The sequence below is a fragment of the Onychostoma macrolepis genome, chromosome 06, assembly GCF_012432095.1.
Source record: "Onychostoma macrolepis isolate SWU-2019 chromosome 06, ASM1243209v1, whole genome shotgun sequence".
In the NCBI taxonomy this organism is placed as follows: Eukaryota; Metazoa; Chordata; class Actinopteri; order Cypriniformes; family Cyprinidae; genus Onychostoma; species Onychostoma macrolepis.
This window is the reverse complement of record NC_081160.1, coordinates 30,959,995-30,983,692: the sequence shown is the minus strand read 5'-3', so window position 1 is coordinate 30,983,692 and position 23,698 is coordinate 30,959,995. Positions and strand designations below refer to the sequence as shown.

Genomic DNA, 23,698 nt, shown 5'->3' with positions numbered 1-23,698 from the left:
TGAATTACATTTTAAATAAGTAATTTTGATAAACAAATTATATAATTTAAAAATAATTAAATAAATGTAATAAATTGTAATTTTACATTTATTTAAAATATGATTATATCATTTTAATAAATAAATAAATTAACATTTCATTAAAAATTAAAATAAATAAACAATTTTAAATCATTTAAAATAAATATTATATTATAGTATTGTATAATCATTGATAAAAATGCAATGATGATTCAGTTTAATATTTCATATAATAGCTAGCCAGAGAAATTCAATAATAGTAAATACTAGAACATCTAAACGTTTAATATATGACTGCTCAGTATAATAGAGACGCAGTGGCCAACAGCTCGAATGAGGTCGCTCTCTTGGAGGTCGCATGTGTGTGTGACGCTGGAGGCAGCTGTCTTTAGTCACCCAGATATAACCAACAGGAACAAACAGGATCAAAACAAACCGTCCCGCAAATGGGCTTTATAAGGTCATTGACCCCAGGGTCCGGTTGATTTACCCCGCTTCAAAGAAGACGGTCTCAGGCAGGAGGAGAGATTTCACAAATGCCTCATTTATTTTGTATAAAACCCGGTGGGCTTGGGGCATTTTTTTTTAAGTGTCCAGAGGTAATTACTCCTTTGAGACAATGTCTTTCAGCAAACGCATTGTCTGTGTGCAATACCCAGGTGACCTTTGACACAAAATGATGCTGAATGAAGGCCACATGTCTTTACATTTCAGGAAGGATGAACATGTTCTTTGTGAAATCAAGGAACAAGAAATAGCACGACATGAGATTTGGTGATTGTTAGCAGACATTGTTTAGATTTGGAATGATCAAGTGTTTTCGGCCGTAAGGTGATGTTTGCTTTGAGAAGGGACTGGGGTTACTACAGTTCAAACACATTTGCTTCTCCAGGTCAGTACCCCAAAGATATTAACTAAAACAATGTTACACAAGCAAAATAGACACCTACTTTATATTCAAGATATGTTTTGTTCACATTGTGAAAGCACAAAAACTGTGTATGCTTTTAAATAAATAAATAATTCTAATAAATAAATCATTAGATTTTAAATAATAAAAATAAACAGTATAATAATAATAAAGATACACAGTACTTTTGAAAAATAAATATATAAATTATCATTTTAAATCATTTAAAATAAATAAATACATTTATTAAATAAACAATCATTTTAAGTTTATTTTTAAAACATTTAGAATAAATACATAATATTATAGTACTATGTAATTATTAATAATAATTAAACATTGATGTATAATTACATTTTGTTCACAAATACTGCACAGCGACTATGTAAATTTAGTTTTAAATTATGCTTAAAATACATTTTAAATAATATATAAATAAGCCATATTTTTAATTTACATTTTAAATAATTTCGAATGAATAAATAATATTAATTATTAATTCAATAATAGCAAATTCTGAACATTTCAGATATTTCTACGTGAAACAACATGATATAAAATGTGTTGATCCATAATTTAAACAGTTTATTTTATTTATTTAACAAATTATATTTTATTTCTTTGACATGCAGATTTTCTAAATAGGAACCACTTCAGAAAGGACACTGTATAAATCATATGAGCCAATAATGTAAAAAGCGTATTAATCCAGAATACAGGTGATGTCCGATTGCCAAATTAAAAAATGCAAATTTCCATATTAGAAACATAAACCTACCTCCATTTGTGCTGGAGGCACTCGATCCCTTTTGCGTGATGCCACAAAATGAAACCATAAACTTTGTACACATTTTGTGCAAGCTTATACAGCTTATTCCCATATTTCCCTCCCCAAATACCTCTGTAGTGCCTTTCACAATAATCGAGTACTTACGGCGGTGTGGAAATGCAGGCTGGGTAACGTCTCAGCTACAAACTCTCAGAAGAGTCGAATGTTTTCTTGCAGTCTTAAATGCCCCCTTCGCTGTATTCCTTCCTCTTATAGTCAGGGTTCACTATGTCCCCTTTTCATTGGCAGCCAGAATTTATAAGGGCAGGTTGGGAAAGGGTGTTCCTCCTCGCCTCACGTCATATGACCTTGCAGCAACAATGATGGCACTAATTCATAATAACGTGCAATGAAAACATTTTCCAAAAATTAACACGCAACAAAGAATTGTGGCATCTGGTTTTTGTTTCACTGCCCAAACTGCAAAGTGATTATTTCTAGTGAGGTAGTGGAACGGTAGTGCATTAAACAGATTCCCTTTCATTTTTGGAGACTAAACCTTAAATTAGTTCATGACTTCTTGGAAACCCATGTTGCAAGTTTTCATAGAATCACATGGTGCAAGAAATGGGTTCGACTTAAAACCACAGAGGACCAAGGTGGAGCTTACTTTGAAGAATCAGAAGTTATTTCAAGCTTTTGGCCACCAATTATGGGGTGAGCACATTAAACTTTCTTTTTTTAAACCTGTTTGAAACGAGTGGGCGAGGAAAAGCGTCACATGCTCTTTGAGTAGCTGACAGAGAACATTTGATCTGGTTTTCCTCCCACCAAAGACCAGAAGTCTTACGCAAAGCTGAATGCAGACCAGCAGTCCTGATGAGCGGCACTGGTTTGTGATTTGAGAACATACAGCAGTGTTGTTATTGTTTACTAAAACTATTCAAATGTTTGTAGGCTAATTGATATTAAACTGTGAATTATTATTTTTTTTCATAAAGTTTCAAATTTCACGTTCACTTGCCATTTCTCTAGTTGTTTGTGAAATTTATTAGCAATTTCTGAGAGACAATTTTTTTCATAAACTTGGAAATTAGAAATGCTGCCTTGTCAACTAACATTAATAAAATATTAAAATAAAATCATTTTATGAAATTATTAAAGCTGAAAATAATAAACACGCACACATAAACTAAAACTAATAAAAATGACAAAAGCACATAAAATTACTAAAACTGAAAATATGAAATTATTAATAAATACCATATGTAAATAATATAATGCTACAATAACACTGACATAAAAACGCATTCTAAAACTATAGATTTATATAGATTAGAAATTTTGCAGAGTACAAACACAGTCAGCAATAACCAGAAGTGAAAACAGTAATATAACATTTAAATAAAAATAAATGATATAGTGCAAATGGCCAATGAAGGACAAAGGTCAGTAAAACGCACATGATCAATGTAGTGCAAATGGCATGATGTACAAATAAGAAATGAGCTGAATTCAAACTGCAATTCACAATGATATAAGTAAAATGTTCAAAAGTGCATCGTGGTAAAGTTCAAAAGCAAACATTCACAAGAAAACTATCATTTAAACAGCCTTTATTTGATGCATATTAATAAGAGTTTTATTAAAACTTGAAAATCTTTTTTTTTTTTTTTTTTTAGTCTGGCTTTTTAGTGTTTGTTTTATTTGTGTCTAAGTTATGTGTGTGTATTTTGAGTTTACATTTAAAATTTTGTGAAGCACTTAAATAAATTCAAATTCAAATTCAAATAATCATTCAAAACATAGACATGTTTAATGCCATTAAGTAAATAGCCTATAATTATTAGTAACTGAATTAAAACTCAATGAATAAATAAATTGAACTGAAATGTTGCCTTGGCAACTTTAAAAAAAAAAATTAAGTAGGACTTAAATTGCTAAAAGTATAATTGAAATAAAGCTAAATGGAAATTTAGCCTGTTTGGGAGAAAATAATAATAATTAAAAAACACTGACATTGCCATTTTATTGAAATAAACAAACATTTTCAGGACAACAATGAAGAACATTCACATAGTTTCCTATAAATAAGATAAATAATTTGTTTATGTTTGTTATTTGTGACCTTGGACCACAAAACCAGTCATAAGCAGCACAGGTATATTTGTAGCAATAGCCAACAATACATTGTATGGGGTCAAAATTATCATTTTTCTCTTATGCCAAAACATTATTAGGATATTAAGTAGCTAAAAATCATTTTCCATGAAGATATTTTATAAAATTTATACTGTAAATGTATTCTAACTTAATTTTTGATTAGTAATACACATTGCAAAGAACTTTAAAGGTGATTTTCTCAATATTTAGATTTTTTTGCACCCTCAGATTTCCAAATATTGTCCGATCCTAACAAACCATACATCAATTGAAATCTTATTTATTCAGCTTTCAGATGATGTATAAATCTCAATTTCCAAAAATTGACCCTTATGACTGGTTTTGTGGTCCACGTCACATTTCATTTCCCAGTAGATTGACTGAATGAACGCCTCTCTACAAATGGCCGCGCGGCTTTGACGCTTTCCACTGCGGAGCCGCGCATGCGCATTAACCGCGTCCGAGTGCCCGATACAAGATGGCGGAGTCGGTGGGGAGGGAGAGGCGGAGGCGGGTCCGAACCGAATAACGCAAAGCCAATTGAGGACTCCGATCAAACCTCTCCAAGGTAAGGGATTCAGCCATCGAAGAGCAGCACTAGACCTATAGGCGTGTGGCGGAATGCACGGGGCACAATAATATCCCCGCGGTTGCTGCAAACGCGCGCAATGCACGCAATAAACAGACCTTATACTGCGCAGTGAGCGCGGCGCCTAGTATGAGAGACCGCGCGCCATTTTGTCTACAGTTTCTACGAAGCAAAAGTGGCGCCTAAAATTTGTGGTCGTAACGGTCGGAGATTAACGGGGTTTAAACTCAATAAATGAGCGGTTTGACACACTGTGGTGATGGCCCTATATATCCCCGTCCTTTCTGTGCTCAAATGAAGCCAGTTGCTCCGTCACTTGGTCTTATTTTACCCGCTCTCTCCTGCACATCGGCTTGCGCTGCCGTAGCTCTTTGTTGGATGTTTTTCTCCTCCTCCTTCGGGTTTGTTTTCGGGGTTTGGCTCGATCTGGGGTGGGCGGCGTAGCAGGCGCATGCGTGCCCTTCTTTCGCTCATTTGCGCTCTTATTAACGACGATAAACGCAGTAAACACATTCGCGTAGAATAGATACAAGATGTGTGGTGTGATACCTGGGTTTACGAAACAAAAAGCCCACGGTAATACTGTGGTAGAAGCCTATTATCCTCCGATACCATCACCGTACCATGTTACCGCCATAGTACATTTTGTAAGGTTTATTTGTGGAAAAACTGTGTTCGGGTCTTTTCTGAGATTGAACGAGACATTATTTTTGTCAGTATTTAAGCGCATGTCAGCTCGGGCCACTGTAATTTTAAGCGTAATACCATTTCCTTACATTTACCACAGTAGTAACTTACCATGGTATTCTTGGAAGTTCCTCAGAGTACCATGAAGTACATAGTAGACTGTGGATACATATTTACATACACACATACATGGTATTACCGTCACTTTGCCATGACACTGAATAATTACCTTTTAGCATATTATTTTCACGGTACATGGTCACTGGAAATCCCATACAAGATAATACCACGGTGGTCATAAGCTTTCTGCAAATACCATAGTCAATACAATTGTATTGTTACTACTGTAAAATTTAAATTACTATTTATTTTTTTATTTTAATGTTCTTTATTGTACAAAGCATTAGAGCACTGGTCGTGTATAAGTTCATTTCGTTTTAATTGTGCATTTATTGTCTGTAGTAATACTATGATGCTTTGAAATAAATTATGGTACAGTATATTTACCATATTTATAAATATTGCTTTAGTTTTTGGTAGGTCGTCATGGCTCAGTTTTATGTATGAAATAATGGTTTGAAACACTCTTTAACTAGTGAATGTTTAACAAATGGAGGATCCAAAGTTTCACTTTCATTATTATGTTTAAGTTTCATTATTTTCCTGGGAAGTTTTTCTTTCACATTCTCCTCGGCCGACTTAAAGGCATATAAAGGCACCCCAAAATAGAACATTTTGTCATTATTTTCTTACCTCTTACTCAACTATTTAACTGGTTACAGCCGTCTGCCTCAGCCTTTATTTTATTTGTATGTCCACAACTAAATTGCCTTTTGGGATTAAGAAGTATAATCTAATTTAATCAGCTTGTATTGTGTTGACTTTGTTTTAGGGGAGCTGAGACCCCAGTACTCTGTGAAAAAATAAGAAATAACAATATATTGCCTTCAAATTATTTTAATATGTTCTTGAGACCAATTCATACCTATATTTTTGAAAATGTAATCTTCTGTTTTATCACAATCTTAAGTTTATAATGTGAAAACTAGTTTGCATTTATTCCTATTTTATTTTTTATACATGGCCTCTGGGACTCCAAACACCACATTTAGGCTTAAAATGACCGCTCTATATAGTGCTCTCAGAATTACAACGCTTGCATTTTGTAAAGATGAAATATTTTCTGTCTTAAGACAGGACAAATGAGGAGCTATGACGAGTGAAAACCACGGAACAATAAAGGCAGACTCGGCAATGGTCATGTCGCCCACCGGGTCCACGTCACAGGCGGCTCCTTTCTCACCCTCAACCAGCAAACCCATCCAAGAGCTGCCAGGTGTGTATCTCTCAGGCTTTAAGTGACTGTTCTTCAGTGCTCTGTTTGGGGCTGCTGTGTTCTGTGCATCTGATTTTTAGTTTGACTTTCAGATGAGCTGATTCAGGCTGGATGGTCTAAGTGTTGGAGTAAGAGGGAGAATCGGCCGTACTACTTCAATCGATTCACTAATCAGTCGCTGTGGGAGATGCCTGTCCTGGGCCAGCATGATGTCATTGTAAGTTCAGGCTTCAGAGCCAATTAAATCTCTTTATTGTGGATGTAACAGGAGAAAAACTTTAACAGCGTTTATTGGTATACAGTTTTGTTTGTTTATTTGTTTTTTTTTTAGATATTGGTTATACAGTTTTTATGTGTGTGTGTATATAACAACCTTTTTGTTTTTAATTTTAATTATTACATGTTCTTTGCGTTTTTTTGTTAATATGGGTTTTTTGATATACATAATACTGTATCTGTGTGTTATGTTTTTTTTTTTTTTTTTAATGTAGTTTTATAGTATTAACATTTTGAATTTAGCTTTTAAATATTTCAAATTGAAACTTTTCATTTTAATTTTAGTAATTGCATTGTCATATGTGCTGTTTGGTTTGTTTAATTTTTAAATACAGTACTTAATCACTCAATCAGTGTTATTTTAGTATTAATTATATAATTATAGTATATTTTTTATGCTTGTTTTATTTGTTTTTCTAATTGTACTACTTCAGCTTAAACATTTAATTTTTAAAACTTTGAGTTTAAGTTTTTCATCTAATATTTATATTTTCCCATTCGCTTGGGATAAAAGCATCCGCTAAATGCATAAAAGTAATTTTTTTGTTTTCCACAGATAACTAATAGTTTTAGTTAACAATAACAACACTGTCCTGTTTTTGCCATTGTTTCAGTCGGATCCTCTGGGCTTGAACGCGGCTCCAGCCTCTGGCGAGGCGGTGAGCGACACCGGTCTGGGCAACGGTCAGCGTAAAAGACATCCATCGGAGGACGCTCAAGCAGGCCCTAACAGTTTCAAGAGGCCAAAGGTCCGTTTTCTTCCTAACAGCTTTTTTTATTTTTTTTTATTTAACCTTTATTTAACCAGGCAAGTCAATTAAGAACTGAGCAATTGAGGTTCTTATTTTCAATAACATGCATTACAATACATAAAGCACATAAAAAAGAATAAGATCTCAGTTAAAACATAACATTTGATATGCTTATTTGCTACTTCCAAAACAATATCTATTTATCAATAACTCGTTTAGTCATATTTAAGTGAATAACGTCTGTTTTGATTTCAGGTTGAGATTCCGGTCACTCCAACCACTCCCACTATCCCGATTTCTCCCAGCACGCCAGGAGCCAAACCCTGGGTCAACACCACAGATGATAAACAAGGCCAGACCAGCGCACCTGCACCGGCTCCGTACCGGCCCTCTGTGTGAGTATAGACTCCGCTTACACCTCATTTATCAGTAGCATTGACTAAAAGCATCAGTTAAACGGTTAAATGTAAAAGTGAAAGTGAAAAGTGATTCCAGATATCCTGACAGCGGTTCAGCTCTGTAGACATGACGTGTCTGAACTGGTCTTTGTGTTTCAGAGTGTACTGGGACTTGGACGTTCAGACCAACGCAGTGATTCGTGAGCGAGCCCCGGCGGACCACCTGCCTCCACACCCTGAGATCGAGTTGCAGAGAGCTCAACTCACCACCAAGCTTCGGCAGCACTACCACGAGCTGTGCTCTCAGCGTGAGGGTATGAGCACACCGCTGCTTTCACATCTGACTGAATATGTTCCCATAAAAAAGCTTTACATTCTACATGCGAGAGATTATAAATATTAACGTCCCTAACAAAAACACTGTATATTTTTCTCTGTTTTCTACTTTTATGCTGCTGAAAATGTAGTGAAGTTAGTAGATTTGTTACTTATTGATTTATAATCCCACTAATTCCAGTCTGGGTTGGCGTTAATGGTTTATGAGCGCAGTGCAAAGTTAAAGGGATAGTTCACCCAAAAATTAGAATTCTGTCATTTACTCACCCTCAAGTCGATCCAAACCTGTATGGATGTCTTCGTTCTGCTGAACACAAAGGAAGATATTCTGAAGAATGTAGGAAACAGAGCAGTTCTGGGGCACCATTGACTTCCATAGTATTTTTTTTTTTTTTACTACTTATGGTGCCCCAAAACAGCCTGGTTACAAACTTTCTTCAAAATATCTTCCTTTGTGTTCGGCAGAACAAAGACATTCATACAGGTTTGGAACGACTTGAGGGTGAGTTTGGGTGAAATATCCCTTTAATGTAAGGAAACTGGAGCTCGGTTGTTTTTTTGGGGTTATTTTTAAGAAATTAAGACTTTTATTCAGTAAGCCAAAAGTGACATTTCTAATGTTATACAAGATTTGTTTCAAGTAAATGAATTAATTCTTTCTATTCATCAAAGAATTTAAAAAAAAAAAAAAGTGTAACAACATTTTTTCAACTTATTATTATTTTCAACATTGTTAATAATAATAACTGTTTCTTGAGCAGCAAATCAGCATATTAGAATGATTTCTGAAGGATCATGTGAAACTGAAGACTGGAGTAATGATGCTGAAAATACAGCTTTGATCATAGCAATAAATTATATTTTAAATATATTCAAATACAAAAGTTACTTAAACTTCACAAAATTGCTGTTTTTACTGTATTTTTGATTAAATAAATGCATTCTTGGTGAACGGAAGATTCTTCTTTCAAAAACATTAAAAAAGCTCTTACTGACCTCAAACTTTTAAATGCTATAAATATAATTTATAGATTATTGTTTAGAAATAATTGATAGAAAAAAGTGACTGTCTGTTTTCAGGCATAGAGCCCCCGCGGGAATCCTTCAACCGCTGGCTTTTGGAGAGAAAGGTGGTGGATAAAGGTCCGGATCCACTCTTGCCCAGCGAATGCGACCCGGTCATTTCCTCATCCATGTTCAGAGAGATCATGAATGACATCCCTATCAGGTTCTAGAACATCCATGTTCAACGTTTCTCACTGTTTTTGTGTTGTGTATTTCAATATGCTTTAATAATTTTCCAACAAATTTCAGGCTCTCTCGTATCAAATACAAGGAAGAGGCCAGGAAACTCTTGTTTAAATATGCAGAGGCGGCCAAGAAAATGATTGACTCCAGGTAATTATTCATGTCAGTTACTAAAACAGTTTCAGATGAACAGGAATGCTGTATTAAAGTAATATTTCCCGGTTGCACAGAAATGCAACTCCTGACAGTCGGAAGGTGGTGAAGTGGAACGTCGAGGACACGATGAACTGGCTGAGACGAGACCATTCTGCCAGCAAGGAGGACTACATGGTACATTCTCATTCGTTTTGCCCTGAGCTGCCTACCTAGACAGCATTTCAAGGCATCATATGCATGACCGTAACATGATCTTTCCTCAGGATCGACTCGAGCACTTACGGAAGCAGTGTGGACCTCATGTGGCATCCGTGGCGAAGGACTCCGTCGAGGGCATCTGTTCAAAGATCTACCACATTTCTGCAGAATATGTGCGCAGGATCCGCCAGGCTCACCAAACTCTGCTGAAAGAGTGCAACATCTCAGGTAGGAGCTGGAGATGTCTGTGAATCTGGAAAATGGCCAGTGAGGGTTTTATTGTGGACAAAAATCGACCGGCTCCAAAAATAGGATGATTTTTTTTGGCCATTCACTGTAGGTTTGACTTGAGAGCCTTTGTGATTTATTCTTGTTGCTTTAAAGTGGACAGGACAGAGTCGACGGAGGTCCAGGACCGGTTGGTGTATTGTTATCCTGCCAGACTGTCCATCCCGTCTCCTCCTCAGCCCCGTGTTGAGCTGCACTTCGAGAACGACGTTGCTTGTCTGCGGTATAAAGGGGAAATGGTGAAGGTCAACCGCGGTCATTTCAACAAACTGGTGTGTATATGCTAAGACTAGCTCAAAATAGGGCTGCGACGATAAATCGATGCAGAATCAACTCGTGGATCGATTCTGAGATCTTCCGAATGCATTGCGATTCTCTGGATTCGATTCTGAGCTTAGATTTTAACAGCAGATGGCGCTCTAATCTACTTTTTATCTACACACTCAAATTCTCATGAAGAGTGCTGAAGAGCACTTGTGCGTTCGGCTGAGTCTGTAATTTCACCTCAGCTCAGAATGCTTTTATGATTATTTTAGGATGAAGTGTGTGTTAGGTTTTGGAAACGAGCAGAGTACAGCTGTTCCTAAAGCATGCACTGCTGTTCAAAACTAAGCTCAGAATCGACTCGAGAAAGAATCGCGATGCATTCAGAAAATCCCAGAATCGATGCTGAATCATTTCTCGATTCGTGATGCATCGATTTATTTTCCCAGCCCTAGCGCAAAGCTGATTAAGGTTGGATTCTTATTTTGTTACCTTTATTTCTCTGGCACAAACAGGAACTCTTATATCGGTACAGCTGTGTTGATGACCTGAGGTTTGAAAAGTTCCTGTCTCGTGTGTGGTGCCTTATCAAAAGATACCAGGTAATACTCATATTACAGACATTGGTAAACAATCAGAAAGCCGAATGCAGCATCAGCGTCTGTTTCCGCCCTCTTGTGAACCACAGGTGATGTTTGGGTCCGGTGTGAACGAGGGGTCTGGTCTGCAGGGGGCGCTGCCTGTTCCCGTCTTTGAGGCTCTCAACAAACAGTTTGGAGTGACATTCGAGTGTTTTGCTTCTCCTCTAAACTGCTATTTCAAGCAGTTCTGCTCCGCGTTTCCAGACATTGACGGCTTCTTTGGATCTCGAGGGTATGTAAATGTGTTCTTGGTCATTAATATAATTTTTCCGGTTTGAAAAGGCAACAAAAAGTGATGTTCCAACAGCTTTTGAGGATTAACTTATTTCAGAATGATGCTTGTTTATTGAACAATTGTGTATTATAAAAAAGTTGCTAAATGTTATTGAATGAGCCAAAATAATGCACTTTAATGTTTTGGACATTGCAATTTTTGCTATAATTTTGGGGTTTATTTGTGAAGTTATCTATTTTTAATTTAGTATCGTGGTTTTAGTTAGTTTTAAAATGTATTAATTTTATTAAAAATTATAAAACCAAAACCATTCTCACTTTTATAAAACACCATCCTAACATTTCTGACTTTTTGTAATTTTTCAATTACTGTTGTTTTATTAAAGCAAGCATGGCTTCTTTCAGAGAGGTTAATTTGCTATATTGTATCACTCACTGCTATATTGTATTGTCTTCACAGGCCATTTCTCAGATTCTCTCCCGCCAGCGGCTCATTTGAGGCGAACCCTCCGTTCTGTGAGGAACTCATGGACTCCATGGTGACACACTTTGAGGTGTGTGACTCTTAACGTCATCCCAAAGTCGTTAGATCAGAACATATTGCATATACATTCCCGTGCTGATTCTCATTGTCTCTCTGTCTTTCTCAGGATCTTCTGGAACACTCCAGTGAGCCGCTGTCCTTCATCATCTTTGTGCCAGAGTGGCGTGACCCGCCGACCCCTGCCCTGACACGGATGGAGGCCAGCCGCTTCCGCAGGCACCAGATGATCGTGCCTGCTTTCGAGCACGAGTACCGCAGCGGTTCGCAGCACATCTGCAAAAGGTTTGTTCGTCTGTTTCCTTGTTCTTGTGGTTTTAGTTCCTTGTTCACTGCACAAATCTTACCAGAAGTGCTTTTAAACTGCAGTCGCCACCAGTTTTGTGAAGTTTCAAGGAAGTTCATTCAGAAATGAAAATTTGCTCACCCTCAGGCCATCCAAGATGTGGGTGAGTTTGTTTCTTTATTAGATTTGGAGAAATGTAGCATTCCATCACTTGCTCACCAGTGGATCCTCTGCAGTGAATGGGTGCCGTCAGAATGAGAGTCCAAACAGCTGATAAAACTGAGCTGATTAAAAAATTAACAGTAATCCACACCACTCCAGTCCATCTATTAACGTCTCGTCCTCAATCCATAATAACGCGTCCTCCAGTGAAAAAGTCGTCTTGTCTGAATCAGGAGAGAAATAGGCACAGATCAAGCACAGTTTACATGTTCTAGGACAACAGGGGATTGATTTTGTCATTGGATGAAGTGTTATTTTTGATTATGGATTTGTATTTTAGCCGGAAGCAACGGTTTGAAGTTAAAAACATCTTAATGATGAGTTTGTTTCTTACAAACACACAGCTTTTGGCTTCACAAGTTGTTAACTGATGGACTGGAGTGGTGTGGATTATTGTGATGTTTTTATCAGCTGTTTGGATTCTCATTCTGACGGCACCCATTCACTGCAGAGGATCCATTGGTGAGCAAGTGATGGAATGCTACATTTCTCCAAATCTGAAGAAACAAACTCATCTATGTTTTGAATGGCCTGAGGGTTTCATTTTTGGTGAACTATTCCTTTATGCTCATGTTTGTCCTCTGTGTCTCTCAGAGAAGAGATGTACTACAAGTCTGTCCATGGAACGGCAGTAATTTTCCTCCAAAACAACGCTGGCTTTAGCAAATGGGAGCCCACCACAGAGAGAATCCAAGAGTTTCTGGCGGCGTATAAGGTCTCCGGCCGTTCATTGCCCTCACCTGGTCCTCCTTCCACCAGTACAGGAGACAAAGACTCCAAACCGGTCCAGGAGCGGAGCTCGGCTAAGAGTCAAGACAACAGCAGTCCTGTTGACAAGACTGCACCGGACACAACAAACATTTAGACCGCAGCGCTGGGCGTGTGGCCACGTGTATGTATGTTCATGGGAGAGAGTCTATGATTGTATGAGAGGTTTAATATTGCGCTGTTGGGTTTAGATGGGCACTGGGCATGTAAATGTTCACGCGAGAAGAAGAAAGACCCATATTTGTTTACTTTCTTCCACCTCTATTATTTAATATTATTTGTTTTAGGTTTTTTGAGTTATGTTATCATAATTGTTGGGTTTTATATCAGTGTATTGATAGTTTGGTCACATTTTTGTTGTATTTTTTTTAAGAGATGATAAATGTAGTCATGTATATCTTATTCTTTTTTTATTTTTGTTGGCCTTTTTAGGGTGAATCTCATTGAAATGTCATTTTACACCAAGATCGAAAGAAAAATATTTTGCGTAAAGAAAAGCAGAAAGCCTTTAAAGTTTTTCATTAGCGTCATCTTCAAAAATCATGCAAGTTTTTCCGTTTTCATTTGAGGTTTTGTATTTTTCATTATTCTAAATGGTCAAACTTTCATTGCATTATTTTCATTTGTTATACAGTAATTATTTACTGTATTGCAGTTCAAAAGTTACTATTACAATTATATTTATAAAAAATAAAATAAAGTCAGCCTAAACTAAATTAAACACAATGCAACATGTTAGCACTGGGGTTTTACTACCTAAATATATTTTGCATTACGGTAGTAAATTATTTTTCATTTTTTTGCGTTACGGTGTATATAAAAAATAATCTAAAATGACAAAAACGGAACAGTTTTTAAATAGGCTTCATATTCTTATAAGCAAAATAAAATGGCATATTTCTTTGTTGATTTTGGGTTGAAATAAGACAGGCTTTGTGATATTCACTCTTTAACTCTGTGCTTTTCTCACTTGGCAGGATTATGATGCTGTCAATGAGTTGACGCAGCGATGCTTGTATATTGTTATTTTAGATGATTCAGAAGACGATCGGCGATCAGGCAGCTATGTTTAAATGCCTTCATCCTGACTTGCATTAGTGCTTCTCAAAGCATTCGTCAGTTCCTATTAAACCTGTTCATAGGCGTTCCTTTCGGAGTTGAGAGGTCATGTTTGGTTGCTTCAAGTCAGAATATATACTGTATGTAATAACAAAAGGTCAGTAAAGAAGCAGAAAAAATATTTATATTCTAATTTCCACCCAGTCATCCATCTGCAGTGAAAGCCAGTCCGTTTTCTTTCGTTTCTAAAATATTGTACAGAAAACAATAGCAAATCTGAAATTGTTGAACCGTAAGGATTTTCTACCTTTATTGCGTTGTTGGTTTCTGTACAGTACAAGCCTGTCCTAATGTGGCATTCTGGGTCACATCAGTTGTAGCATTTAGGTCTAGCAAGTGGAAAAAGAAAAGTAAAATTTCTTATTAGTTATGAAAGCATTATTCCAACTGTTTGTGGTGTTTTATTGAGAATGAATTAGCTTGTTAATATGGCATACGCCCCTCGTTTTTTTCTCCAGTGAGTCTACCTCTCGCTTCGGGTGTTTTATAATTGCGAGCAACGACACCTGGAAATTCAAACGAAGCAGTAAATGAGTGGCTTATTCTTTCTTTAATAACTGCATTGGCGTCCATCCAATTATCAGAATTGGTTGCTATTGCCTTGATTTCACCGTTTCGTGTATGTGAAAAGTGCTTTAAAAGATTACTTTTTTTTTTTGTTTGTTTGTTTTTTATTCTAATCAAAAATTTGTTTACATGATATTGGTTTAAATTGTATCACTGGGCAGCGTTTTGAATGTACATTTTAAAAAAGGAAAAGAGAAAAACTATTGATGGATTTGTTGCTACAATTTGACTTCAAATGTTGCGATTAACACTACAATGGTGGATGTTTTATTTTTTGTTTGTTTTTGCCATGCGAATACGTATGTAGAAATTCATATTGTATCACTTTATTAAGCCCAATCACTTCCATCTGTAAGAAAGTATAGGTTTGTTTGGTTGTTTTTATTCAGTGGACTACATTGTCTTGCAGCCGAACTTGGGAAATGGCTTTTATATTCAGTTTAAAAGCATTCCAGTGGTTTGACGTGTAATGTAATCCAGCTTGCCATTTATAAAATCCAATATAACCCTTGGTTTAAGCATTGGGCCCTTGTTGGATTTCTTAATCCCAGAGTGGATCACCAGCAAAACTGTAGATGTTGTACAGAACATGGCTATGAAGTTTGTCACTTTCCTACATGGCTCGTTTATTTGGAAAGAAAACAAAAGATGTCTTTTTCACCATGTTTTTGTTTAATTTAACGTTTTGGTTCTAAATAACTGTTTATGAATTATATGATTTATGAAATAGTTGTTTTAAACTAAACCAAAGTGTTATTAAAAGAGGAGGAATTTATCTTGTATCTTAAAGTAGAATCGTGTACGATCGCATCAGTAATGCATAAAGTGTAACCAGCAAAAACATCCACTTATTCATAACTTTATTTTTATAACTCTTTTTTTGTTCTTTGTTTTCTTACAAAGGTATGTTTGGGTTTTTATTTTGCATGACCAGATATTTTTCATTACAAAAAAAAAAAATTATAAATTGTACAGATCTGTATTGTTTAATTAGTCGTACGCTTTGCCACACTAGGCTTTTAACCGATTTGTATTTATCAGTCATGTTGATTGATTTATATTTGGTTGCCATTGCGTTTGTTGATTCAGTGTCCTCTAAAATGCCATGAATGTCTCCCCTGTAATCTTATTCTGATAAAGACAAAGATTCAGTGAATGTAAATATGTCTGTGCTTATATAATTTTTCTTCTACCTGTATATTATCAGTGTTGTGGCATTTCCCATCACCTAAAGTGGTATAAAGATTTTCCTCTGAATCAGAAAAGCTCTCAGTAAAATATTGAAATCATGCACCCATCTCTGGCATTTTTATTTTATTTATTGTATATATTTGAAGTGTCATCAGAAACATTGTACAGGAAACTGTACAGTAACACTAACAAAAAGTGCTATGATATTATCATTGTTGATTTTGGACATGGAACCATGGTAATACCAGGTTTTATGTTTACCTGGTATAATTTACAGTACGTGTTATATAGCCTACAGTAAGTAAGTGTCATGCTAAATGCATAGTTTTGCAGGTGACGTCCTTTCATCGAATATCCTTGGTAAGAAGTATATTATTTAACAAAAAGAAATAATATTTTGTATGTTTGGAATATTCCATTTGCGGAACAAATATTTATCAGGACGTAAATTTCGCCTTCCGTGCCACAACAATGATGGCCGCTCGCTCCGTGTGAGGGACTCTGACGCGTGGCCACGCCCATGGTGCGGATGCACATGCGCACTACCGATCTGAGACTTTTATTTTGAAATTCGAGCGATCTTGTTTACGTCACTGCATTATTGAGCTTGAGGAAGCGACTGACAATCCATCGCGCTCTCGAACTTTGACAAACAGTGTTTTCCTTTCTGATTACTTCATTGTTTCGAAACGCGTGCCGTTAAACCGGTTATTCTCAATGCGTATCTGTATGCAAGTTTAAAGGGTCTGAATTAGCTCGCCAGCTATCTGACTGCATTGAGTTGCTGTCAGGTCGCAGCGGTGAAGTGCACACTTATCGATCAGCATCAAGAAACCCCTGGAGCCTTTCTATCGATCTTCATTGATCCGCTGAGGATATATTGATTGTGAATGATGGGGGCTCAGAGGAGTGAGGGACGCAGAGACTGGCAGGATTTCACCGAGCAGCAGGTCCAGACAGTGGTGAGTCAAACTCGTGTCATCATCTTCATCCTCGTTCTCTATATGCGCTGAACATTAAACTTTTATAGGTCATATTTCACCCAAAAATATATAAAAGAAAACATAATGTGCACAAAGAAAATTAATCCTGTTTTTAGGACAATTAACATTTTTTTGCATTGTGAAAAAAAAATGTTCACCTAAATTCTTATTACAGTAATGTTTTGTATAATTATTTTCTTTTATTATTTTTTTAGGAACTATATGGCTATCTATGCATGTTGTATGTAATATATATATATATATTAGTAGTCAAACCATCCAATTACATGCATAAACTTGCAATCATAAATTAGAGGGCTGTCCTGATTGAATCTTGATTGTTGCATCCTTTTTTATGGCCATTTCCATTTTATGACAATGTTTTTCCGAATGGCAGAATCCCTGGAACATCATGATCAAACACAGACAGGTGCATCGCAGAGGACGGCGCTCACAGATGGCGGTTAGGTAAGTCCACTAATGGGTATTTTAAGATGAAGTGTAACTACTTTGTCCTATCACAGGATAATGTGCTCTAAGAAAATCATTTGTAGGATATTTCAAAACGTCAGTGTGTTTGATTGAGCATGTGATTGTTTGTAGTTATACAGACCCTGTCATTTCCATGGATCTTCTGCGGACCGTTCTGCAGCCCAGCTTCAATGAAGACATCCGTGCTGTGTTCAGAAAATACATGAAGGTGGCTGATCCATCATGTTATTATTTTGGAACTGGTTGTGTGTGATTAAATTGCTCTGATCATGTTTTTTTTACTCTCTTCTTTGCACAGTTTTTTGAGAAGGCGGCCAGTAATGTGAAAGAAAATGTCGGAGGAGACATCCAGCCTGACCAGCTTATCAGAGACGCTTGCAGAAACTGCCTGGAACATGTAAAACATGATTTATGCACAGTTTACAAATATATATATATATATATATATATATGCTAAAATTAGTGGTAATTTAAATTATGAGTTGATAATATTCTGTTTCTGTTTTAGGCAAAGCAGCTTTTTCCTGATACAGAGAAAACGGCTCTGAAACCCAGTGTTGACCCAACAGTGAAGGTAAATTGTTATGCAGTTCCTCGAGAGTTTAATTTCATCTGTTAATTAGTCTATGAAAACCTGCACACTTACCTGAAAAACTATAAATGTATCTGGAATTGTAGCAGACATTTTTTACTTCAGATGTTTTTTTTTTAGTTCTTTGTTTTATTAATTAATTAATTAATTTATTTTTAATTTCACAGCGTGCACGGCAGCCAGACGACACCTCTGGCCAGAGAGACAGTCCCATCCCTAAAAAGGTTAAAGAAATTACTTATTTGGAAATATTTTTGCAATTTAAAATAACTGTTTTTATTTTTATTATTGTAATACACTGTAAAGTGTAATTTATTCCTGTGGCAAAGCTGAATTTTCAGCATCATTACTCCAGTCTTCATTGTCACACGATCCTTCAGAAATCATTCTAATATGCTGAAAAATATTTCTCATTATTATCAATGTTGAAAACAATTTTCCTGCTTCAAATTTAAGTGGAAACCATAATAAATTTACTAGAAAGTTCAAAAGAACAGCATTTATTTTTATAACTTTTATATAATGCATTCTTGGTGAATAATTTCTTGAAAAAAATCTTTGTCCCCAAACAGTAGTATAAAAAAATAAGATTATAAATATGTAATGTTTGTTTATTTTCAGAGGAAAGGTCGCCCTCCAGGTAATGTACAGTATGACAGACCGGCCCAGTACAGCACTGCGTAAGTGTCATTATGTTTTCTTTATCTGATATCTCCACATCTTAAAGATTTATGTTTTTGAATTTTTAAAACATCCTCCGCAGAGCAAAACCCAAAACGTCCGAGCCAATAAAGCGAGAAGGACCTAAGGTATGTGCATTTGGATTAAAATAGCATAATATTTAATACTGAAATGTTTATATGATATTAATGTGAGTGTGTTGATATCTGTATAGTGGGACCCATCCAGACTGACTGAGAACAGCACATTCGTTCTAGGATCCAGGGCAAATAAGTAAGTGTACAGAGGTTTGCTCAAATTATATTATATATTTCACAATAGCTGATGTTTGGATGTATACGTTCGACAAGTACTGATATAATTTCAGGGCTTTGGGAATGGGCGGTACAAGAGGAAGAATCTACATCAAACATGCAGAGCTCTTCAAGGTACTTTCAGTCTTTTTCTGAGCATTCATTAAACTTTTTCTGTGTTCTTGTGGAGGTAATATCTTGTTTGTCTCAGTACGCCGCAGATGCTCAGGACAAACACTGGCTTTCAGAAAGACAGCACATGAGAGCCACTGGTGGAAAAATGGTGAGGACATTCTGTTTCCAAAACATGGAATAATTCACCCAAAAATTAAAATATGCTGAAATGTTTTTTAGCCTCAGGCCATCCAAGATTTAGAAGAGTTTGTTTCTTCACCTGAACAGATTTGGAGAAATGTAGCATTCCATCACTTGCTCACCAATGCATCCTCTGCAGTGAATGGGTGCCGTCAGAATGAGAGTCCAAACAGCTGATAAAAACATCACAATAATCCACACCACTCCAGTCCATCAGTTAACATCTTGAGAAGACAAAAGCTGCATGTTTGTAAGAAACCAATATGTGGACTCTCATTCTGACGGCACCCATTCACTGCAGAGGATCCTTTGCTGAGCAAGTTATGCAATGCTAGATTTCTCCAAATCTGTTCTGGTGACGAAACAAACTCATCTACATCTTGAATGGCCTGAGGGTGAGTGAATTTTCAGCCAATTTTCATTTTTGGGTGTATTACTCCTTTAATAAAGGAATAAATAACCCTAAAATGAAGTATTAAATTACAATTGGTCCTCATCTTATTTAAACTCTTTTTCTCCTCAGGCCTATCTGCTAATAGAAGAGGATATCCTTGATCTTGCCCGAAGTGAAGACTACAAGTAAATAAACATTTTCTTACTAAATAAAAGATATGAAAGACCGATGAATGAATTTTCCAGACAACATGCATCATGAAATTTTCTTTGAATCTTAGGGATTGTCCAGACTTGAAGATGGATGAATTGAAACCATTTCTAGTGCCAATATGGATGGTGGAGAAGATGCAGAAGGCAATGGATGCGCAGAAAACAGAAAATGATCTTGCTATGTAGTGCCAGCCTCGCCAGGCAAGTCGTTGGACCACGGACACTCTTGAGTGTTACCAATTTAACATAACTGTACATTTTTGTTGTTTATTTTGTTTTTGAGATGTTCATAATAGACCCAGGCATTATGATCAAGTTGCCCAGAAATTGTTGTGTTGGGGTTTACTTGGCAAGTCAAAATTCCACATTTCATTTCACATGCTATTGTCTAAACTGGTCTGGAACTGATTGTTGTGTGGAACTGACAAATGTGTGCTTTTTTCATGACTTTGATATTCAAGTCTTTTAAATACAAATGAGGCACATATAGAGCCTTAATGAATTTTCTTTTTTTTTTTAAATACTGTGGTTAATGGTCATTTTGTATGTTTGTGTTTCCCATGATTTTATGCCCTATTTTTTTTAAACAAATTAATTTTATGAATTGTCATATCTGCTTTAAAATGGATATTCATTTATTTTCATTTCCGAATTATTTCTCTCTTTTTAAATATATTGCATTGTTCTTTAAAAAAACAAAACAAAACAAAAAATAAGGAAGCTACTTCCTTTTGCAGCAGAACTATGAGCCGAATGTTTATATTATCTTTTGTAACTTAAATGTTTTTTGTTTTTTTTTAAATGAAATGGAAAAAGTTTTAATTGACTTGATTTTATAGCTTATTAAAAAGTGTGTGTGTGTGTGGGGAGGGGTGTAAGTATTTAAATTATTTTCTAAATGAATTTCATACCTGTTACACTCACCTAATGTCTGTTATAACTGAAAATATAGAACAGTTTATTAATGTATGCAAATATATTTACCAATAAACAGTTTTGTGCTAAATGGTGTTTTTAAATGAATACGCAAACTTCTAACTAGTAAAACTAGTTCGTTTGATGCACTGAATGACTCAAACTAGTCAACGGTTATAGACACGCCCACCTGGCCGTATTACCCAATCAAATCAAAAGTGTTTTGTGTCTAGCGTCAGTGCTGATTGGTTGCTAAGCGTTCGCTTTGTTCGTAATCTGTGCTTCTGATTGGTTGAACTGATGGTAAGGCGGAGAATTCCGTTTGGCAACCTAAGTTTAAACAGGGGGGCGGGATGTGATTTAAAAATTTCGTACAGCGATCGGTTAGTGTTGTCGACTGCAGTGAACACAGCCGGTAATAATACTGCTTTTAATGTATATATATATATCAAGCTTTATTGTTATGTTGCGGTATAACGTTAGTTGGTTTGTTTATATTAATTAATTAATTATTAGCGCCTTCGCTAACCAGATTCCTTAACTTGAGAGTGTGCATGTGTTGTCGTTGATTTATATTTCAGCTTTAGGTAACATAGACGTGTTTTTAAATCGTTAGTTTTATATGACGCTTGCGTTTATGTACGTCGGTTTGTTTAGGTTATCACTGGCTGTTATATTTCAACTAACGTTAGGCCTATAGCCGAATGAGAACCCGTTTACTATACGAGGACGAAATCGAAGTAATTTCAGTTCTTAAAAACAGAATTCATTTCAGCTTCCAGTTTCCATTCACTCGATTCAGTTTCCATCTAAGTTACCGGTTAGTTAGTTTTAGCCAGGTCGACGTGAAGACGCTCACTAACGCAAAGTATACAACGTAAACGATCTTTCTGTGTTGTAAACCGCTTTGACTGGTGTAACGTTAGATGTGCGCGTTTTAACCATGTTTTTCCTCCGCTTAGATCTGACGCGATGGCCTCTCAGAATATGGATCCCGCAGCAGCCTCGTCTACGGCAGCGCTGAAGGGCAGCGAGACGAGCGGAAGTGTGTCGAAAGGATCCGTCACTAAAAGGTTTGATTGCTGCTGATATTCCCTTTAAATGTACTGAACGCTTCTATGTGCTACACACTTAGAAATGGGCTACATGTAGGATTCCCATTGGGATTTATTTCTTCATAACTTGAAAGAAATTCTAATGGAATCAAATTATAACTACAGTTCCTACAGGCTTGTTTGTTCTCTTAGTTTCGGCTGGGAACGTGTATTCTTAATCAGAACAGTATTTGTGTTGCACTGGAATTAAACCATAATCAAGTGAGCTCATCTGTGTCAGTATGAACTTGTGATTCTGCCTTTTATTACAAGTTCAATAAACAGTACTGAGTAACATTGTTTCTGATAAAATTGTATTTTTTTTCCCCCCTCCAATACTGTCAACCAAAATTGTTCCAAAAGTATTCAGTGCATCAAACTTTGCATGTAATCAAGCAAAACACAGATTCTTGTTCCATGTTAAAGAAATAACCATGGGGTTTATAAGATGTTTTAAAGTCCTTTTAAATGTGTTGTGATGTCCAACAAGAACATTTGTTATTTGTAATTGAGTTTTTTGACTGGAAATCCATTAGGACTTTTTGTGCCTAATGAGCGCTAGTTTCTCAATTTGTTTCACTGCAGTTAATACAGATTTTTTTTTTTTAAGCTTTGTGCTTGCATTTGTTTGTTTTAATTGACATTTATTTTTAATGTCTCCCCTTTTCCTCTGTAGGCTTCAGCAAGAATTGATGACACTAATGGTGAGAACTTTTTATACAGCTGATATTTTGTTTGGTCTTTTTTTATTTATTTTTTTTTTTTTTATGGTAGTTTGTTAACTCAGTGCTTTGTTAAATGCAGATGTCAGGAGACAAGGGCATTTCAGCGTTTCCAGAGTCTGACAATCTCTTCAAATGGATTGGCACAATAGATGGCGCTCAAGGAACGGTAGGAACAACTGTTGTTTTCTTCCCCGTGATGTCAGGAAATGGGTTTCTTATATACAACATGCTAATCTCTATAATTAGAAGATTATACTTAAATCCATCTTTTTTTGTCCCCGTCCAGGTTTATGAAGGTTTGAGGTACAAACTTTCACTGGAGTTTCCTAGCGGGTACCCCTACAATGCCCCTCGGGTGAAATTCATCACTGCTTGTTTCCACCCAAATGTTGATGAGAATGGCTTCATCTGCCTAGACATTTTAAAGGACAAGTGGTCTGCACTATATGATGTCCGCTCCATTCTATTGTCCATTCAGAGTTTATTAGGAGGTAGGTTATGCTTTTGATATGAGTAGTGCTGAGCAAAATTCAGAACTTGTATAACTTTCTATTCACGAGTTGAAATTTGGCCACAACCTTCAGGATGTTTAATTGAAATTAAACCACAATATGAAATGAGTTTTATGACACTAGCCGTCTTGTCTGGATCATTGTACTCATGAATTTTTGTTTTTAGAACCAAACAATGATAGTCCAATGAACTCTGCAGCTGCTGAACTATGGGATGACCAGGAAGGTAATTGATCATGCCAGAGTCAAGCAGTTGTTTGAAAATGTAGTATTTTTAGAGATTGTTTCTCGTTCAGTGTTTTGGTAAATTATGCATCTGACGCATTTCTAATCACTTCTTGTTGCAGCCTTCAAAGCCCATTTGCACGCAACCTACAAGAACTGACCATGAACATTAAAGTCTCCCTCTTGTTTTATCTGTGTCTGTTTTCTTGTTCAATGTAAATTTTCTGTAATGGGTCTGTGTGTATATTATTTCTATGTTGTATTAAAGTTGCCTTAATAAAATGCTGATTGAATTGAGTTTGTGT

General features: G+C 36.1%; 4 protein-coding genes across 5 annotated transcripts in view; 3 read left to right on the top strand and 1 right to left on the bottom strand.

The window, feature by feature from the left end:
• pltp (phospholipid transfer protein) overlaps positions 1-2,010 on the bottom strand; it is an 11,360-nt gene extending 9,350 nt beyond the window's left edge. Inside the window, exon 1 of the mRNA XM_058778348.1 lies at positions 1,866-2,010. The gene's annotated coding sequence lies outside the window, so the exon portion shown is untranslated. The remainder of the gene's footprint in view (positions 1-1,865) is intronic.
• Positions 2,011-3,670: 1,660 nt separating this feature from the next.
• pcif1 (phosphorylated CTD interacting factor 1) lies at positions 3,671-16,066 on the top strand. Its single transcript, XM_058779770.1, has 16 exons — positions 3,671-4,431; positions 6,333-6,475; positions 6,568-6,692; positions 7,366-7,500; positions 7,759-7,898; positions 8,061-8,215; positions 9,318-9,465; positions 9,552-9,635; positions 9,716-9,815; positions 9,905-10,067; positions 10,224-10,399; positions 10,907-10,993; positions 11,080-11,264; positions 11,727-11,820; positions 11,917-12,092; positions 12,910-16,066. The coding sequence occupies exons 2-16, from the start codon at positions 6,352-6,354 to the stop codon at positions 13,178-13,180; spliced, it is 2,163 nt and encodes a 720-aa protein (XP_058635753.1). The 5' UTR covers positions 3,671-4,431; positions 6,333-6,351; the 3' UTR covers positions 13,181-16,066.
• A 478-nt stretch (positions 16,067-16,544) lies between these two features.
• LOC131542367 (deoxynucleotidyltransferase terminal-interacting protein 1) lies at positions 16,545-20,921 on the top strand. Its single transcript, XM_058778997.1, has 13 exons — positions 16,545-16,922; positions 17,341-17,411; positions 17,547-17,643; positions 17,734-17,832; positions 17,944-18,009; positions 18,195-18,251; positions 18,649-18,707; positions 18,791-18,836; positions 18,923-18,981; positions 19,076-19,136; positions 19,213-19,284; positions 19,840-19,895; positions 19,991-20,921. The coding sequence occupies exons 1-13, from the start codon at positions 16,851-16,853 to the stop codon at positions 20,106-20,108; spliced, it is 933 nt and encodes a 310-aa protein (XP_058634980.1). The 5' UTR covers positions 16,545-16,850; the 3' UTR covers positions 20,109-20,921.
• Positions 20,922-21,146: 225 nt separating this feature from the next.
• Positions 21,147-23,690, top strand: ube2c (ubiquitin-conjugating enzyme E2C). 2 transcript variants are annotated; one of them, XM_058779841.1, is made up of 7 exons: positions 21,147-21,252; positions 21,800-21,910; positions 22,608-22,635; positions 22,736-22,822; positions 22,943-23,147; positions 23,335-23,394; positions 23,516-23,690. In XM_058779841.1, exons 2-7 carry the CDS (start codon positions 21,810-21,812, stop codon positions 23,551-23,553), a joined length of 519 nt encoding a protein of 172 aa, XP_058635824.1. In that variant the 5' UTR covers positions 21,147-21,252; positions 21,800-21,809; the 3' UTR covers positions 23,554-23,690. The 2 variants fall into 2 exon arrangements, with proteins under 2 accessions (XP_058635824.1, XP_058635822.1); XM_058779839.1 differs by lacking the exon at positions 21,147-21,252 and adding an exon at positions 21,400-21,714.
• Positions 23,691-23,698: the final 8 nt, after the last annotated feature.

Coding starts and splice junctions, on each gene's coding strand:
- pcif1 (XM_058779770.1), top strand. CDS start 6,352: ATGACGAGTGAAAACCACGGAACAATAAAGGCAGACTCGGCAATGGTC. Junction 10,400..10,906: donor GCGGTCATTTCAACAAACTG/GTGTGTATATGC, acceptor TGGCACAAACAG/GAACTCTTATATCGGTACAG. Junction 11,265..11,726: donor GGCTTCTTTGGATCTCGAGG/GTATGTAAATGT, acceptor TTGTCTTCACAG/GCCATTTCTCAGATTCTCTC.
- LOC131542367 (XM_058778997.1), top strand. CDS start 16,851: ATGATGGGGGCTCAGAGGAGTGAGGGACGCAGAGACTGGCAGGATTTC. Junction 17,644..17,733: donor TGTTCAGAAAATACATGAAG/GTGGCTGATCCA, acceptor TTCTTTGCACAG/TTTTTTGAGAAGGCGGCCAG. Junction 17,833..17,943: donor GCAGAAACTGCCTGGAACAT/GTAAAACATGAT, acceptor TTTCTGTTTTAG/GCAAAGCAGCTTTTTCCTGA.
- ube2c (XM_058779839.1), top strand. CDS start 21,542: ATGAGAACCCGTTTACTATACGAGGACGAAATCGAAGTAATTTCAGTT. Junction 21,715..21,799: donor ACTAACGCAAAGTATACAAC/GTAAACGATCTT, acceptor TCCTCCGCTTAG/ATCTGACGCGATGGCCTCTC. Junction 22,636..22,735: donor AAGAATTGATGACACTAATG/GTGAGAACTTTT, acceptor TGTTAAATGCAG/ATGTCAGGAGACAAGGGCAT.